The sequence below is a fragment of the Amblyomma americanum genome, chromosome 4 (genome assembly GCF_052857255.1).
Source record: "Amblyomma americanum isolate KBUSLIRL-KWMA chromosome 4, ASM5285725v1, whole genome shotgun sequence".
NCBI lineage: Eukaryota > Metazoa > Arthropoda > Arachnida > Ixodida > Ixodidae > Amblyomma > Amblyomma americanum.
This window is the reverse complement of record NC_135500.1, coordinates 137,060,036-137,078,971: the sequence shown is the minus strand read 5'-3', so window position 1 is coordinate 137,078,971 and position 18,936 is coordinate 137,060,036. Positions and strand designations below refer to the sequence as shown.

Below are 18,936 nucleotides of genomic sequence, written 5' to 3'. Positions count from 1 at the left end.
ATGCAGTGAGCACAGCACCACATGTTTTGACATATTTACACAGACCAAGTATATCAAATAATTTTATTCTTGTTTTCTTTTTCATCATGTGCTGCTCAAAAAAAAAAAAAAAACAAGCGATAGCACGGTACCTCAGCTGTCTACTTCCTTCACTTATCACCAAGTTACAACTTCATAACCATCGTGATGATGCATTTTACACAATTATGTGCACATTTAAAAAACAAATTAGCTGAGTGTGTTTCGTTTCAATGTATATTAATTGGAGAATTCTTGATAGCACCACAGAGATCATTTACATGAAAAAAAAAAAGTTATTTGAATGCAAATATGCAAATGATGAGCAAGAATAAGCGCCCCATAACAAAAGTAACAAAATGGTCTGTAACACGCCTCGAAAGCGTTTGCAAAGGTTTTTCAACCACATGTCAAACACGTGTTGAGGAAGAGGGCTGCCACTGACCTGGGTGTGGCCCCCAAAGTGGGCACATGGCACTGCAGGTGGTAGACACGGGGGCAGGAGCCACAGCAGAGCAGCTCACCGCCATCATGGCACACCGAGCACCAGTCCTCATTGGGGTCCGTGCTGCACCAGCCAAGGAATACACGAGCACCAAAAATGTCTTGAAAGGCTCCACTCATGGGAATAAAACAATCTGCTCACATATGCACACACGTACGTGCATGTACGCACATGCTGACGTTCAGTGCTTACAATGAGCTTTTAATTCGTGCAGATTCGTACACAGGCATGCACACAAGGAGGACCGCAAAGTGCATCACCCACCTCTGAAGGCTGTGCGTCTCTACTATCTTCAGTCCCGAACCAGTGTCAGCAGCAGCATCAGTGCCATTGTGCTGCGAAGGTGAGGTGCGCGAGGCAGGCGAGGCCGTCCGTGGTGCGGCTGAAGAGCTGTTTGAAGAGGCGGGGCCGTTGCCGACCACGGTCGAGGAGGAGGAAGAGGAGGCGTCCTGTGCAGGCAGGTCAAAGCTTTTGTCACCGATCTTGAGCAGCTCCTCCAGAGTTGAGAGGTCCTCGAAGCAGTCCTGGACGGCTCCCGACGATCCTGCCGATGCCGACGTGGACGCGTTGGCCGTGGTCGTAGTGGACGCTGCAGGTGCGGTGCGGGAAGAACTGCTGCAGACCGGCTCAGCTATGGAGGAAGGGCTGCAGCTGCTGTCTGCCTGCGGCTGGCCACCCTGTGCACCCTGGAGCAACAACCGCGAAGAGGCAAAGTGTTCTTTATTGTTACTCCATACTTCATTTATTATTACTTCTTTATTGTTACCAATGGCCCAACAAAATGGCAACTCTTTAGGTGATGTTGCAGTAACCCTAGTACACTAAACATGCTGTCCCAGAGCCAACAGTTTTCTAACTAGGTTCTGCAGGACCCCTGGGTGCCTTGCAGAGCAGAAAGGTGGACAGCTCGGTAAGTTGGCAGGTATTCATGTTGTTTAAAAGCTACAAAGACAACAAAGAGAAGGAAAGACAGGGCCAAGCACTATCAATTAACAAGATTTTATAAACACATGAAATATATAAGCTATAGGAGTACATACACAGACAAATCTATGATAAAAAATACCTTTTAGGTTCCCTCGAACACCAAAATTCCATGAATGCCTCAATCTCCACCTTCCCTTTGCCCACTTTATTTAAATAGACACTGCAGTAGTATCTCAAAGGTATGACCACGGCCGATAGGAATTTCAGGATGATACGGATCTGAAAAATTCCCTGGCCAGAGTGCACTTTGTAACCAGGTGCAGAATTTACGATGTACCGCATAGACCCCGTGCCAATATGGCTGATACAAAAACGTGACCCGTGACTGCAGCTTTGAGAACTAAGCGCTTCGCACATATCGCCAACACCGCAATCGCCAGTCACGCGGCACCCACCGGAAGTAGTGAGCGATGGAGCAGCTGTAAATAAATCCACTCAGCTGAAAACAGACCTGCATGAATGCATTTCCAGTGAGTTCTGCATATGGATTTTGTTCATTTTGGGTGATGCATACAAATTTTCAATGATACGGATATCGTATTTGCTCGCTTAATGCATTCGCCCCCCAAAAAATATTTGGGGGGTATGTCCATTACGCAGAGTAAGTCATTCAGAAAAAAATTGAAGCGGCAAAAACTGGACGTAAGGCAGTAGAATCAATACTTCACCCACTACCATTCTTATAAATAAAATAAAATTCACTCTTCAGCACGATTTCAGTTTTCGAGAACATAGTCAACAACTTTTATGTATAAATCCGGTAGTGGCCCATAACGCTGTTCAAAGAGAGCATAACTAGAGTTCACTTTTGCATAGCTCACACCATTCAGCGCGAAGCTCAATTAACCGCAACAAGTCGCTACAATCCTTAATACGGCAGAGCAAAGAAAGAAACCCTTTGTGACCAGGCACGGTTTCCTAGGACTCCTCACGAAACATTCTTATTGGCTGTTCGCCTTGTGGGGTAAGGTATTAAACTCTGATATTCAGCAGATGGTGTAGTTGTTTTGTCATTAAAAAAATGAAGCCTGCTAGAATTCACTACCAGCAGCAGAATATGTGCGAAAAGAATGGGGAGTTTATTATGCAAAGGAACGATACATTTCATTTTTTTGACAGCCAAAGTAGGAGGCTCATTATTAACTGCAAGTGGGAATTTTTTGAAGGGCTGCACTGCTGCACACTCTGTTCTGCATGCATGTCAGACAGGGTTCCTCAGTACTTTTTCAGAGCTATTTGGATTCCCTAAGGCTAAAATAATAAAGAAGCCGTGCTGCAAGAATTGAAAACAGAAGCTACAATACTAAAGCAGAAGATGTTCGATGTCTTTGGCGATTTTTATGCAGCATATATTGGCTGGCAGTAACATAGCGTCACTGTATCCTTTGATAATATATGCAAATTTGTATTGCTATAAGGAAGAAAGCAAAAGAACAAGATGATATGCTGACAGGATAAAATATGATTTGATGGTTGCGGGTTTAACACGAGCACTCCGTCCTGTGGCACTGCCTGCTTCATCACTGTCTTGACTGTAGCAATGCTCCGGGCCACTGAGTAATTGTCCCGGTCAATTTTTTGTCATCTGAGGGATGATGTAATGGAGGGGATGATCAGGAAAAGATAGAAAAGAATGAAATTCTTGCCATCGTGATGAATGAGATCATCTGAAGAACACTTGCCCCAGAGATTCACGTACAGTGGTCACCGAAAACCAAAGGCCAAGCAGGCGAAAGGAGCAGTGCTGAAAGCGAACTACTGTGCACGGTCGCCGACCAACCAATAGCACCAACCTGAGACGTTTGAATACCAGTCATGTAGCATTTCTCAATGGCCCACCAGGTTACGCGGCATGCGTTGCCTGCCCTGCTGGCTGTCCACATTCTGCACTGCTACCATGTGCAGGCAGTGCATTGCACTAGCTTCATCACTGTATACAGGTCCAGAAATGACAGAAGACACTGTCGATCAACCAATGTGATCTGTCGCATGCGAGATTGTGGAGACGAGTCATTGATGCATAGCTCGCCGGACATGATTTCTCCTATCAACACAGAATCACAAGTAGAAAAAAGTCATTATAAGCGAAGTACACGCACTCCCCTACTGCCAGGAATCTCATGAAGATGATGATGAGAGGGGTGGCCTACCACGAGTTGCGTTGAACACTTCAACGGCAATTAGTTACTTCGCGTCACTGAAGCAGCTTGTTGGCAGCGAGGGTCTTGGCGAGGAGCATATCACCGTGCTGGTGAACCTAGAAAGCGCTGTGATGGGTTGGGTTTGTGGGGATACACGCGAATCCCCTGTCCCATAGTAACAGCCACGCGTAATTATCATGCGATGTTATGCGCGCGCCGTTCGGGAGGTTTGCGAGGGAGGGCACTTACACCGCCCCCGCTTCCTTTCGCGACCCCGTAGCGACGCCGCCGCGGAGACTTTCCCTCTTTCCCCTCTTAGCACAGAGACCTCCTCTCCACAGCCTGGGAGAAGGCGCAGTCGCGTGGTTGTCCCAGGGCCCGCTTGTCTTCTGGCAAGAGCCGTGCACATGCACGGACGCAGATCTGCCACGGGGACCGCTGCCATTATCGCCCGGCCACCGTGTGTGAACTGACCGCCTCGGGCCGTGAGTGAGGAGCCACGCGAGATGAGCGGAACCTTCCTCCCCCACCATTTTGTGTGCGTTCCACCCTTTTTATGCATTTCACCCCCGTATGCGTGCTGAACACTCCCTCGTTGCAGCGAATGCTTTGTTGCTTGCTGCTAATTGTATTGCTCGAGAGCAATAAACGCTCGTCCGAGTAGAATACTCGTGCTTGTCCCCTCTGGCCCGAACCCGCCGCGGTTGCGACTTACCGCACCGTGGGCTGGGGTCACAGCTCTGACTGCTAGGGCTGGCACGCTGGCGCTAGAGAGCGACTACTGCTTCTAGCCCTTTGAGCGTTATTACAAGAATAACCCCCATATTCTTCGCGCCCAACGTGGGGCTAGAGGCGAGACAAGTCGAGTGTCTGTGTGACCGACTGCCGACACACAGGCTAGCCATGGCGGCCAGGGGGATTGACTTCCAGTCCCTGCTGTGGCTGTCCGATAAAGCATCTCAGCAGCAACATGTTGACACAGCAGCAACATGTTGACATGGCAGTAACAACTACTGCTGGCGTATTCGCAGAGGCTGACGCTAGCCCCTGCGATCTAATAACGTTTTAGCGGAGCGGTGATTCATGCGACACACTGGCTCAGACAAGCGGAGACGCTAGGCACTTCTTGCCAAGCGCTATATGCCGCCAGGTACGGAGAGCACGGCGCAACCTGCGCAGCCTTGCTTATCCCACGCGGCTCCTCAGCCAGAACTTCCTGGCCAGGCCAACCCCCAAGAGGCTGTGTTGCGCAACGCCTTGCGCCTCATAGGGAGCCTCACGGGTATCGTGCAGAACAACCTGCAAACACCTGCTCCAGTGGCGAGACGTAGGCTACGGGTGGACCTTCCCAGCTATGGCAGCTACCATGATCTTGTCAGTGCCAACGAGTACATCGATCGCATGCCGACCTAACAGCAGGCGACGGGCCTCACCGATGGCGAGGTTTTGGCGCGTGCCGTGCCAGTCTCACTGACTGATCAGGCTGCCCGCTGGTTCCGCCTCGCTGGCCACCAGTCACGCACAATAGAGGAATTCCGAGCGAGGTTTCGCGAGGAGTTCTTGTCTGCAGATTACGACCGTTGTCTGCGGCACGAGTTGGAGCTGCGTACTCAGCATCCAGACGAATCTTTGCTTGAGTACGTGAGGACGATAACTTTATCGTATCGCAGACCTCTCAGCTCCGAACGGCGAGAAGGTAGGGCGCGTCACGCGACAAGCTCGCCCTACCTTCGCAGCCTTCCTTCGAGGCGTGCAGTTCAGGGACTTGGACGAACTCGCCTCGGCAGCCAAGCGCATACAGGCGGTTATACTCGCCTCCCGCGCGTATTGGCCACCACCACCAGCGTCGCAGGCACTTGAGTCGCGTTGCGCCTGGAGACACTTTTCGCATTCTTTCCCGGGGTGCTGAAACGGTTGCACTCAGTGACGGGCAACTGAGAAACGGTTGGGAATTGTCTGACCGAGCTCTCGACCCGTACACGTATGCTATGCGGGCAGCACACGCTGCACGTAGCCAAGGTACGCAGAATCGGGACCGACATGCCGACCCGAGGAAGCTAGAGCAAAGGGCAACTGCGACGGTACGCCCGGCAGGTAGGAACGGTCAAACACCCTCTGCTACCGGTGTAACCAACGAAGGCACTACGCCCGGGAATGCAGACGCCCCGTGAACCGAGATCATGCGCTTTCGGGAAACAAACGGAGCCGCCGGTGAGCAACGCTGCACAGCCGGCGGCGTCAACAGCGATGCTCAGTGAGTCACACGAACCCCTAGCCCCGCTGGCTTGTCGTTTGGAACCACCCAGTGACACGCCAGTCCCACTTATTGAGCTTACGGTTGCTCGACGTAAGTTCATGGCTTTGCTGGACACAGGAGCGACCGCATCACTGTTTGGCGACGAGGTATGCGAGCATCTCCGTCCGTCGGAATGGACTCTGACTGCGAGCCAGCAACATCACTTTCCGATTAGCCAGCGGCACAGCGCAAGCGAGCGGTGCCGCGCGGCTTGTGGTGCGGTGGGAGAAACGAGTGAGGCGACAGCGCTTCGCTCACCTCCCCGGCCTATCAGTTCCAATTATTCTTGGTAGAGACTTCCTCGCCCAGATGGGCATTGTTATTGACATCTGCAACGGAGGATATAGGGAGCTAGCATGTGGCACCCTGAAACCTTTCGTTAAATCCCCAAAAGCGTCAGAAGCACATTAACTTTCCGATGCTACGCGCAGACGTACGCAACGATCACCCGAAAAAGCCCTCGAAACGCCCTCGGCCGAGCTGCCATACCAGCCGGTCGACCGCGCCGAGAGGGAAAGTGCGGAAGGGAACCCCTCCCTTCCCGCGCAACCCCCTGTCCCCCCCTGCGGTGGCACTGCGCCGTGGCAGCATGCAGGCCTTCCCACCCACTCCTGAACAACTCAGGCGGTTTGTCGGGGGGGGGGGGGGGGGAAGCGCGCTTGTCTCTGTTCCTGAACGAATACGACGCTGTATTCACGGAGCGGCCTGGCTGCACTATGCTGGTGAGGCACAAAATTGAGACAGGCGACGCCGTTCCATGGAAGTGCAATCCTCAGCCAGTCAGCTTGGCTAAGAGGAAAGCGCTCGATGACGCTCTGGACGAACTCCTCGACACAGGCGTTGTGGAACGTTCAAACAGCCCCTGGGGGTTTCCAGTGGTGCTGGTGCCCAAAAAGGATGGAACTATCCGCCTTTGTGTGGACTATCGACACCTGAACGAGGTGACACGAAATTACGTATACCCACTTCCGAGCATTCCCTCGATCGCGTCTAATGTTGGTGGAGCGAAGTACTTCACTACGCTCGATGCCAGCAGAGGATACTTTCAGGTGGAGATGACTCCCAGTGACCGAGAGAAAACAGCTTTCACTTGTCACAGGGGCCTTTTCCAGTTTACCCGAATGCCGTTCAGCCTGGTCGGAGCGCCCGCGACGTACCAGCGTCTGATGGACCGTGTCCTAGGCGATGCAAGGTGGCACCACGCTCTTGCTTACCTGGATGACATTGTGGTGTATTCAGCAACCTTTGATGAGCACTTACGCCCTCTCAGGGACGTACTGGAAAGGCCGAGGTCAGCGGGAATCACGCTGAACCCGAACAAGACCCAGATAGCGGCGACCCGAATAACACTGTTGGGGTTCACGCTAGACAAAGGACGCCTTTTGCCGTGCGAGGACAAGCTGCGGGCTATATTGCAGTTCCCGTCGCCGGCAGACATAGGCGGACTGAGACGCTTTCTGGGGCTGGTGAACTCTTAGTGCCAGTTTATCCCAGGTTGCGCAGCTCTGCAAGCCCCCTTAACGGCATTGTTGAGGAAAGGTGTGAAGTGGCATTGGGGACCCGAGCAAGAGGCGGCACTACGCCATCTCACTTGTGCGCTTGCGGAAACCACAGAGCTGAGGCTGCCTGACCTGAACAGAGAATTTGTGATCCACACGGACGCTTGTGACCTGAGCTTAGCAGCAGTCCTGCTTCAAGAGCACGAAGGTAGCCTGAGACCGGTGGCGTTCGCTAGCCAATCATTAACTCCCGCAGAGAAAAACTATTCCGTGACAGCAAAGGAATGTCTCGCGATTATCTTCGCTCTGCAAAAGTTCAACTATTACGTCGACGGAGTTGCCTTCGTGATTGAGACTGATCACATGGCACTCACGTGGCTGAGGCACCTAGGCGAGCCGAGCGGACGCCTAGCGCGATGGGCGCTACTCCTCCAGCGTTACGACTTTACCGTGCGCTACAGGAGGGGTAAAAACAACGTGATGGCGGACGCACTTTCGCACGCGCCCATTGATGGCATGGGAAGTAACAACACTGCCCACTCCGCCGCGCCCGACAGCCGGAGCAGCGCGACTGTCGCGAAGCTCACCCAACGCCCCGAGGGAAGGGACTACCCACCTTCCCAGGGTGAAAGCGTGAACCACTTGGAATTCGTCAGTTCAGTGGTGAGCGTTTTCAGCAGAAAGGAGCTATTGGAGGCACAGCGGGGGGATCCATTTTGTCGAAAAGTGTTCGACGGGCTCAGGGAGCCAGGCGGCGCGGCCGCGGCACACATGGAGGCAACTGGTATTGTTGTTCGTGCGGGACGCTCGAACGCAGCTGGTAATGCTGTGAGCGCAATGGATTCCTATCTGCTCAACTGCGATGGCATCCTGCTGAGATATACGTATCCGCTCCGAGAAGGATACACACGAGTCCTTCAAGGTGGTGATACCACGCATGATGAGAGGAGCACTTTTACGCTACTTTCATGACACGTGCAACGCTGGGCATGCGAGTGGCCCTAAGACTTACCTCAAGTTGTGCCGCCTCGCTACCTGGCCTGGCATGAAGCAGGATGCGATTAGCTACGCCCGCTCGTGCGATGTGTACCAAAGGGTCAAGCCGCGTGGTGGACGTACACCCGGGCTTATGCAGCTGATCAATAGCCAGGGTCCTTGGCAAATTGCGGCTTGTGACGTCATGGGACCTTACCCAAGACTCCGAGTGGAAACCACTTCCTGCTCGTTGTCACAGACCATTTCAGCAAATGGGTGGAACTGTTCCCACTTCGAAAGCTGACAGCACGCGTAATTATGGGGAAGCTGATCGAGGTGTTCACACGATTCGGCTACCCCGGGCAGTTGATAACGGACAATGCATCGTACTTCACTGCCAAACTCTTCGTGGACTCCTGTGCGGGCTTTGGCATTAAGCACAGGACAACAACCACGTACCATACCATGCCTAGGCGAATCCCACAAAACGCGTGAACCGCAACATCAAGCCCATGCTCGTTGCATTTGCGGAGACGCAAAGCGACTGGGACACCTGTCTCCCCGAGATTGGGTTTGCTCTCAGGTCGACCGTGAACCACTCGACTGGGTACACACCTGCCGCTCTCAACCTTGGCAGGGAGCTGACGAACCCGGTAGAACTTACTTTCCAGGTTCGCAGCAACACCCCGATTGCTTCGTCGGCATGTGCAGACTACGCGACCGGGCTGCGTGCGAGGATGACGGAGGCTTTACACAAAGCCCGCTGGAATCTGAGCACTGCTCGGGCCCAGCAGAAGGCGCAGTATGATCGCTCTCACCGGGAAATTCACTACAAACCGGGCGACCTGGTGTTGAGGCGCAATCACGTCCTGAGCGACGCCAGTAAGAAATTCTCTGCTTCTCTGGTGCCGAAATGGACGGGTCCATATGTAGTTTGAGAGAAACTTTCCTCTCTCGTCTACAGGCTGGCGGACTTGACGCTAAGACCGACCGGCGGACCGGTGCATGTCTGTGATCTCAAACCCTACCTTGACAGAGGGAACGAGTGGCCAGTGGAGGACACCCTCCCCCACCAGCAGGAAGCCGCACCGAGAGGCAAGGCTCGACAACAGAGCCCAGTGCCTCGTTACCACTTGCGCCCACGGCAGAACTAACTCTGGCCAACGCACAAGGAGTAATTTCTCCAGCTTAATATGGACGGAACACCCCTTCCATATTTCGCACTGTCGCTTCCAGAGCGAGCACACGCTTTCTCTTCGGAAAAGGCCGAGCGGGGTTAGATTAACCTAAATTTAAAAAAAACGTTAAATGTAAAAATAACTAGAAAGAAAAGACAGCCTTGCAGACGCAGGCCAGCCTTCGCAGCGAGGCCGGAGGAGAGCTGACGGACGCGGAGATGACCATTGCTGCTTCAAACATCCAAAGCCAGGCCGTTCTCCGAACGACCGCATTCCAGAGCCAAAAGCCCGCTGTCACCACCGAGCAACCAGGCCGAAAACAGCTTCCGGTCGGCCGCGGGACGAGCGAGCGAAAATTCGGGGAAACCGGCGCCTGTGTCTTCCACAGCGGATGCTGCAGCAAAGAAGCCGCCTTGGAAGTCCCCCGTTCCACGTGGCAGAGGCTTCGTCCACGAAAGCAGCCTGGTACTCCGCTGGGCCTGCCTCGCAAGCCCTCGGCGGCCGCGGGAAAATGGGTCGACGAGTCTTTGCTGGCCCCGCCGAGAGGAAAAGAAGGCGAGTCAAGAGCGAATAGTGCAACCGGCTTAGTGGGGGCCTGCTGTACGCTGTGCAAAGGGACAACACGGTGTGTAATTGCCCCGACTCTGCTTGCCGCCCGCGCGTCCAGGGAAGGCTGCTCTGGCCGACTGACCCCTGAAGCGGGACATGCTGTCATCGAACCCCTTCAGTACTTGGCTCCACGGTCGTCCATTGCGATCCTCTGCACTGCCTTCCTGTCCTGGCATCCACGGCCTTCGACGACGGCACCGGTGGCTGTGAGCTGAAACTTTTCTTAATTGGTTTTAAAGTTAAACGGCGTTTCGCCGGCCCCACTCGGTACACCCCTCAGTGAACGAAGTCGCTTCTCGGCTGTAGGGCAGTTTTAAGGAGGGGGGGGATGTGGGGATACACGTGAATCCCCTGTCCCATAGTAACAGTCGCGCGTAATTATTACGCTATGTTATGGGCGCGCCATTCGGGAGGTTTGCGAGGGAGGGCACTCACGCCGCCCCCGCTTCCTTTCGCACCCCTTTCCCTCTTTCCCCTCTTAGCACGGAGAGACCTCCTCCCCACAGCCCGGGAGAAGGCGCAGTCGCATGGTTGTCCCGGGGCCCGCTTGTCTTCTGGTGGGAACTGTGCACACGCACGGATGCAGATCTGCCACGGAGACCGCTGCCGTTATCGCCCGGCCACCGTGTGTGAACTGACCACCGCGGGCCGTGAGCGAGGAGCCACGCAAGGTGAGCGGAACCTTCCTCCCCCACCATTTTGTGTGCGTTCCACCCATTTTGTGCATTTCACCCCCGTACGCGAGCGGAACACTCCCTCGTTGCGGCGGTTGCTTTGTTGCTTGCTGCTAATTGTATTGCTCGGGAGCAATAAGCGCTCACCCGGGTAGAATACTCGTGTTTGTCCCCTCTGGCCTGAACCCGCCGTGGTTGCGACTTACCGCACCGTGGGCTGGGGGTCACAGCTCTGACTGCTAGAGCTGGCACGCTGGTGCTAGAGAGCGACTACTGCTTCTAGCCCTTTGAGCGTTATTACAAGAATAACCCCCATAGGTATGATGCACATAATGCCCATTTTTAAGAAATAAATGCTGCGAGTACCTGACTTGGTATCTTGGCTTTAGTATGGGAAGTACAGTTACTACGAACATTGGATACAACGAAAGCAATCCACGTGACCGTCAGGATCGTCATAAGTGGGCTTGACTGTACTTCTAAGACTCTTGCTCACCGTGTACAGAGAAGTGATTGCCACTTGTAAATCATGGCTCAGTAAAATCTACACTCAAAAGGTTCACCGAAAAACACAACTGCTGTCCGTGCCATACAAGTACACTTCTTTTTATCTTCAATCCCCATCCTTCCTAAACTTTGTCTCCTCTACAGAAGCTTGCACCTAGTAGAAAGGAATTTTTACATAAACCTACAAAGAGAATGTAACTGTTACGCACCTTCTCCTGACTCGTGTCCTTTGAGTTTGACGACTGGAGTAGATTTCCTATAGACCGGTTTGCAAAGTCATTCTGCAACAGACACACATCGCCACCATTAAAGCTTCTGCCACAAGGAATAACACACATACACACAATATACAGGGCGAACATTTCTTTTTTCTGTCACGCTACTTGCAGACCAATACTTCACTTCTTCTGGCATGCGATTTCGCAGCTGAATATACAAGGAAACATTCCTGCTTGTTTAAACAAGACGAGAAAAGGACTGTTGGCGCATTGAGGTGATGCATTCATTGACATCAAAAGCAACACAGAGCTTCACCTATGCTTTGCTTAGTTACAGTCAACTTCCATTAGCGAAGAGATACAGCACAGCAGAGAAGGGACATGAGAGACATAGTGACCTGTCTCTCCCGTGCTGTATCTCCTAGCTTTGTCACACCAACTAGCCCAGAAGTGCCATATTACTGAATTTCAATCTTGATTAAGGGGGAATGCGGCTTCCAGCAAAATTTAAAAAATTTATTGATGCATTTACATTACATTTTTGAGCAGACAAGAAATAATTTCCTGACTACGGTCATAAAATTTCATTGTTATATCTCAGAAAGCTGTTTTCTATTATATATATTTTTCCTCTGAACCTTGAAAAGGTTGGAGAGTTAATAATATATGGCAGAGGGCGAGTACAACACGCAGTGTCTTCCTACTGGCGTGCTACAGGTAAAGACATTCTTAGAATTTTATTTTGCAAAACACAAATTTTGGTTTGGATTTTTTGCAATGCAGTGTCCGTTGACATATTTTCACTCCTAAAAGAAATTTAAAATCCACAGATTTGCAAAACAAATAATGTCTTGACCTGAATTATGGTCCTGAGAGTGCAACAAAACAAACGAAGCCAAAATAGATAAAATCATCATGAAGAAATCTGCTTCACAAGGTGAGCATCCAGGCAGAAAACATTGTGTAGTTGTGTGAGCTTTTTCCGCAATACAGAGCCGCTGCGGTTCAGGAAACAATTTTTTGGTTTGTAGGCTTATTTGGGGTTTAACGTTCCCAAGTGGCTAAGGCATCCTTTACTTCCCGGTCGATTTCAGTAATGAAACTTTGGGACAGCATAAAGAACGAGGCCTACAAGTGGATACAACAATTTTAAAAAAATCTTTTTTTGGCCATTTCTGGGGATTTCAAGGCTGCCTCCCTCCAGTAAATTTGACCTGTCATGGGGCATGCAATTGCAGCACGAGTTAAATCCTGCATTTCGAAGTATTCAATGAATTAGGCTTTTATACTGCCTGAAACATGTTTAGAGAGTGCTCTGTACTCTTTTACCTGTACCAGTACCTTTTCCACACTGATATGACTACTGTTAAGCCTGATAAGCACTGTCTGTCCATGCTTGTCTCCGGTTTTCTACTGCACTTTATGAAGATCACTGCCACTCCACAGTCCCACAAGCAGTACAGATTTTACAACTCTCTAAACGTGAATACAAAAATGATGCTCCCATAATCACTTTCCGCTTTTTTTTTTTCTGGGGAGAGGAGGGGGTGCACTCTGACATGTCTGCAGGCAAAATTATCAAGGCACATTTATTTACCAGTCGGGGCTACTATACTGGCTAGTTAGGCTATGGGTCCAACTAAGCCCTGAAAAACTTTCTGAAAAGATGGAAAGTGTCAATTACAAAGCAAATCACAAATGTTTACACTATGTTGCTTCACAGATATAGCACAGCATAACAGCTATTCCACCCCCTTGCCTACCCCACTCCTCCTCTCCTATCCCACTCGCACTCCTTCACTGAGCACAAATGTCGCAGATCGGGAGTTGCTGCCATCAACAGCTATTGCTGCCAAAGATAAGCACACCGAGCAGTGGCAAGTATCGAAGAATGATGACACGCACCAGAGACCTCGACGCGATTCCCGCGACCGTCTCGGCAGGAGAGGACGAGCTGCGAAGGGTGTTCGACGACGAACCAGCGTCGCCGCTGCACGACGGCAGCTGCTGCTCGCTAGGTGACTTGGGCTCCTCCTTGATGCGCACCACGGACACCGAGGGTGACGCAGTGCGCGACGAAGAGGAGGAAGATGAGGAAGGCCCCGCCCCAACTGGGGTGATGGTGATGGCGCTGTTCCTGCCAGACAAATCAGACGCATCCCCGATGGCTCCTAGGAGGGCTCTGATGGGTGGTGGGTAGAGAGGAAGGGGGTGCAGGCAAGGCAGCACAGCAGAATGATGGTGATGGGAAGGGTTTGATTTAAAGGTAGGAAGAGGAAGCAAATGCCCAAAAAGTCCACTCTCAGGTTGACCTCTCCCGTGAAACAAAAAGCCGGCATGCCAAAGCGGGTGGGGGTGTCAGGAGGGTGTTACGCAGCCATTTGTGGCTCCCTCCTGCCTGTACTCCAGCAGCCAAGTGTGCCAAAGCCCACCATGTGCGGGCGGGCACCCAACACCCAGATCAAAGTACGAGTGCTCACACTGTACCCAAGCACCAGTGAAGTATGCAGCTCCATGCAAGAAAAGGTTAATACGTCACAAGCATTTACTTCCAGCAGTGACAAGCCAAGGATTAAGCTTATTACCCAAGCTTATGCTGCTGTGGAAGCAGCAGTGGCTTTCCTGAACACGAAATTGAGATGAAACTATAAGATGCTTCTAATACATCATTATCTCGGTTCTACGAATTGGCAACTTCAGCTCCCCTGTTTTCTTAACAGCCCCCTGCAAACCAATTATCTTCCAGGAATTACATAAGCACTGGTGGCAAGCTTACTTTCAGACCAAAGTGGAGGCAAACAACTGCAAACTGCTTCCTTTCTGACTGCTTACCAAGACAAACGGGTTCACCACTTGATGCTCTTAAGCTTTATAAATAATGCTTACATTAATCCTCTTTGATGACCCCGCTTCTAAACAAAACCTGATATTGAAAGTGTTATATGAAGCAACAGCCATTACTGTGGTTTCCACATGGTCAATAGCAGTTGTTCCAGATATTAAACCCACAAAGAAAGTTCTCCTCTTACTCAAAGTGATCAGAACCAAGGGAGTGTCTGTGATCACTGCACGTACACATTTTTACTTCCGCCACCTAATCTTATCATACATGTATTGCCTTTGCCAAAAGTAACTGGCAAAGGTGGTTTGTTTCTTAGCCATGTAGCGGAGCACTTATGGCGGCCCTTAAGCTCCGAATCTGTGTAAAGTAAGGTGAACTCTTGTCCTCATATTTTGACAAATTTCAGTCTTTAGGGGTGCTGTAAAGACTCTATTATACGGTTGAGAAGCAAAAACGTGTTTCTCAGTTACTTCTGGCAAAAGGGGTACATGAGTGTGTTGGCACGTGCAAGGAAAGCAGAGACGATGCGAGAGGCTTGGAGTCTCGGTGCCAACTGGCTGTATTCTTTTGTATGCCAGCTCCTTCTCGGGTGGCCGGTTGACTACAGTCGACTGCGGTCGACCACGCTCATGTGCTGGCAGCGCCACTGCTTAACCGCGGCGTATTTTGTGTTCACCACAAGGGCACGAGTCTGCAATCTTAGTTTTTTGAAATTGTGCCTGAAAATCTAAACAAGGTTAGATGTACATTTCATCGTATAATAAAAAATGGTACTGAACTCTGAGTCTAATTCTACTGACTGTCACTTAGTATTTCTGGAGCTGGCTAACTCGACCAAGCCAAGCATAAAAACATTTTTGTGCCCCGAGGGCAAGTTCTTGGAAGCTCAATGCAGTTATGATCCATAGTGATTTCATGCATTGAAATGAATCTGCTTATGCATTGTTTTGTGTGAACAAACAAACACCATAATGGGTAACAGCTGACAAGACTTATTTAAATATTGCTGGCCTGCAACGCTAGCACTTTATCAGAAGGCTCCCTCATTAAGCTGTCAACACAAAAAAAAACTATGACATGCATGCAAGTAGCTCCCACGCTGCATTGTTAGCCACAGCACCAAACAAGAAAAAAGTAGCTCAAATTATCCTGTTCATTCACACAGTACTGCTTTCTCTAAAATTGCTCATTAATTCAACCCCATTAATTTAGCACTACTTCTTCTTTTGATCTGCTTATCCCTTCACAACAACCAGAGGCCATTTCAAGCATCTTACACCATTCTGGCATAGTTTAAAAAATTTCATGTTAATGCCTACCAGCAGCCAAAACTACAGCACACAGCTGCCATGTGCCCAATAAGAAGACTATGTCCACTCTCAGCTGGTGACTTTGGGAAGCAACAAACCGCAGGTGCAATGAGTGCCAGACAAGAGCTTACCGCTCGAGAACACTAGTCTCAGGCAGACGTGGCGAACCAGACCGCGAGTTTGTGGTGCTGGCCACAATGTGCGGTGGCAGTCGGTTCATGGAGGGTGGCGTGCCGTCCCGAGAGTTTGATGACACCCGACGCATTTGCTGTTGCTGCTGCTGCTGCTGAAAGGCAGCTGCACGAGCAGCTGCAGAATCCAGCATAATGACCTTAGGAGCGGACTGTGCTATGATCTGCAGCCCTGAGGCGAGTGGTGGTGGCCTGGGTAGGCTGCTCACAGGCACTGGTCTGCAGCAAGGACATCAGCAGGATGAGTCGTGGTTTGTAGCTAGCACAGTCAGCATGAAACGCTGAAAGCTCTCAACAGCCCTAAGCCCCTAGCACGACTACCAGTTGCTAGTACAAATGAACCACTATGGCCTTCCTCATGCAAGTAAAGTCTTGTGCCGCCCACCTTACCAGCAAAAAAGGTATGCCTAGCAGGCGTGTATCCACACAATGCTCTCCAGCCTGAATGAAATCAATGTGTGCTGTCCAGCTGACTACCACGTAGTCAATGTCAGTTAACTCTCATCTACCTTTGATTCTTTAACAGGATTCAAACATGTCGACAGGCAGCCATGCTTTTCAAAAAAAGTCTAAACTTGTAAACTTGAGCCCAAAATGCCAAATACCATCAGATAAGACAAGTTAGAATAACAGCCTAGCTGAAGGCGCCGGCACAGAAACTGCCACTGATAAGGCCCCTAATTTTCTGTGGTGGAAAATTTTAAATTCCACACATTCAGAACAAAGAACCCACAATACTCCACGGGAAACATAACAAGCATTAAACAAATACTAGTATATGCATATTTTCGAAACATGCCTCCCGTACTCCAAATGTTTATTCATTAAAATCTACGGTGGCTATCGGAGATTTCCAAGCACGTTACATACTGGTTGGGATTTTTTCACATGAAGAATGGCTAGTTCGACTCAACGCCGCCAAAATGAATGAATTACTACATATCAGGAAGCTCACCTGGACTTGTCTGTGGTGACCGGTGATATGGTGATGCTCGAGTTGAGAGTAATGGGGACACCACCGGAAGAAGCTGGCATTTGCTGGGGAATGTGGTGTGGCTGCTGCTGCTGCTGCTGATGGTGTTGCTGTTGTTGCTGTTGCTGCTGCTGTTGTTGCTGCTGCTGCTGGTGTTGCTGCTGCTGCTGCTGTTGCTGCTGCTGTTGCTGCTGCTGTTGCTGCTGCTGCTGCTGCTGATGGTGGTGTTGCTGCTGCATGTGCTGCAACTGTTGTTGCCTCATGTGCGCTGCCTGCTGAGCAGCAAGTGCCTGGTGCGATGGCACCCCCTGCAAGAGTGGACACATGCAGTGTGCTCAAAAAAGTAGCACAAATAGGCCAAACAAGCCACTGTCTGCACCAACTGTTAGTGATTGAAAAAGCGGCAGGCTAACTACCATGAAACAAGAGTAGTGCACAGGAAAGCAAAATTTCTGTCTGGTTGATGATGTCTAATGATCAAAACATTGGCTGTGGTTCAACCCAGCTGAACCTAGTAAGAAGAGCGCTTGGCTATGCCTGGTCTTTGCCAGACAACCATTTTTTATTTTGTCCCTCTCCACTCTGAGCATGTAACGTGTCAAGCGGTGGCACAGGTGTTACTCAAGGCAAGGGAGGCAGCGGCATGGCGGCGAGCGAGGCACGTGATCTGACCTAACAGCCACAACACCTCCCCCCTCCTCCTGGTTGACGATTATTGTCAAGCGGTTTTGACCTTGATCTTTGCACGCGGAGAGTAGAGCCTTTCGCTCTTAAAGAGAACTGCCCTCATGTATTCGTCACACTTTCTGCAGTGCAGACTTACCAAAAAGCAAATATGGCTAGTGGTTCGGAGCACAAGTAGAGTTGGATGCATTCCAAGAGGTCTGCTTTGCCACCACACATGTCGCATAACAGTGGGAGAAGCTTGAAGCTAATCCCAGCAAGCGTCACCATGGTACGCTACATGGGCCTGCTGCATGCCCAACACTGAGCCAGGGCACTCGTGCTCAACAACAAAAGCTTTGCTCGGGCTCAGTCAGTTCCCCTTTCTCCCCTTTTTTTGTCTCCTTGAGCACTCGCTAATTAATTAGCCCAAAACAGACATTATGCTTGTGCCTACAGCAGAACCGGGACTGCTCAAAAAAGCACCAAGCTTTACAAGCTCATTTTGGCTCAGTACTACAGAGACAGTAGGAGGTACCGTATTTACACGACTGTAAGTCGACCTATTTTTCTGACATATGCCAGTCCGCCACCTCTAAGAGAAAAGCCTTTCCTTTTCATAAACTTTGATATCCAGTTTCTACTGGCCTTAAACTCGCTCGTGGACAAACCGCGATGGCTAGCCAGGTCCAGCGCTTTTACTTTGAGCATTTTAGTTGTGACCGGCATGTGGTCCTCTCGGAGTTTTTTGACAAAGTCCTCTAATGTATCCTCAATTTCAGGCAATCGGCCTTTCCGAGGTCCGTTGAACCCTTTGCGGGTAGACTTGCTGAAAAAGATGTGGTCTTTCTGCTTTCTCCAGTCCCGAACACGTTTCTGGCACGCAGTAAGCACGTACGGCGGCTCTATTACCATCGACTTCGGCGCACAAAATGACCTTTTTCTTAAAGCCAGCCTCGTAGTGGAAGCGGTAGATCTTTGGTGCAGTCCCTGCCATCTCAGCCAGGAAGCGCATAGACGCAACGTTTGCAATGCTGCTACACAAAAAAAAAATCCGGGCTCCCAGCTTCAACAAGCGCTGCTGCTGACACAAGCAAAAACAAACAGCTTTGGCACCATCTTGAAATGGAAATGACGATGGGTGGGACGAAATTCGCACCGTTTCAGTTTGTGTCCGATTCTAACGCGCATGCTACTTTAGGGTTTATTTTTTCAGAAAAAAGGTGCGCGTTAGAATCGGGTAAGTGCGGTAGTCATTTGAGCTCCAGGTACAGTAAGCAACCAGCGCTCGTTCACAGCTACATTCAAGATTGCTGTCGTTTTTTAAGCCGAAGAAACTATCTGCGCGCC

The 18,936-nt window shown here is 50.7% G+C and overlaps 1 protein-coding gene across 5 annotated transcripts in view; it reads right to left on the bottom strand.

Moving 5' to 3' along the window:
• LOC144128414 (E3 ubiquitin-protein ligase TRIM33-like) overlaps positions 1-18,936 on the bottom strand; it is a 178,161-nt gene that overhangs the window by 32,555 nt on the left and 126,670 nt on the right. For all 5 annotated transcript variants that reach the window (XM_077661803.1, XM_077661802.1, XM_077661799.1 and 2 more), the window contains 6 exons: positions 16,906-17,231; positions 15,891-16,169; positions 13,513-13,744; positions 11,599-11,670; positions 788-1,209; positions 464-586 (listed from right to left, as the gene is read on the bottom strand). In XM_077661803.1, the coding sequence (XP_077517929.1) occupies positions 464-586; positions 788-1,209; positions 11,599-11,670; positions 13,513-13,744; positions 15,891-16,169; positions 16,906-17,231 (1,454 nt within the window). The remainder of the gene's footprint in view (positions 1-463; positions 587-787; positions 1,210-11,598; positions 11,671-13,512; positions 13,745-15,890; positions 16,170-16,905; positions 17,232-18,936) is intronic.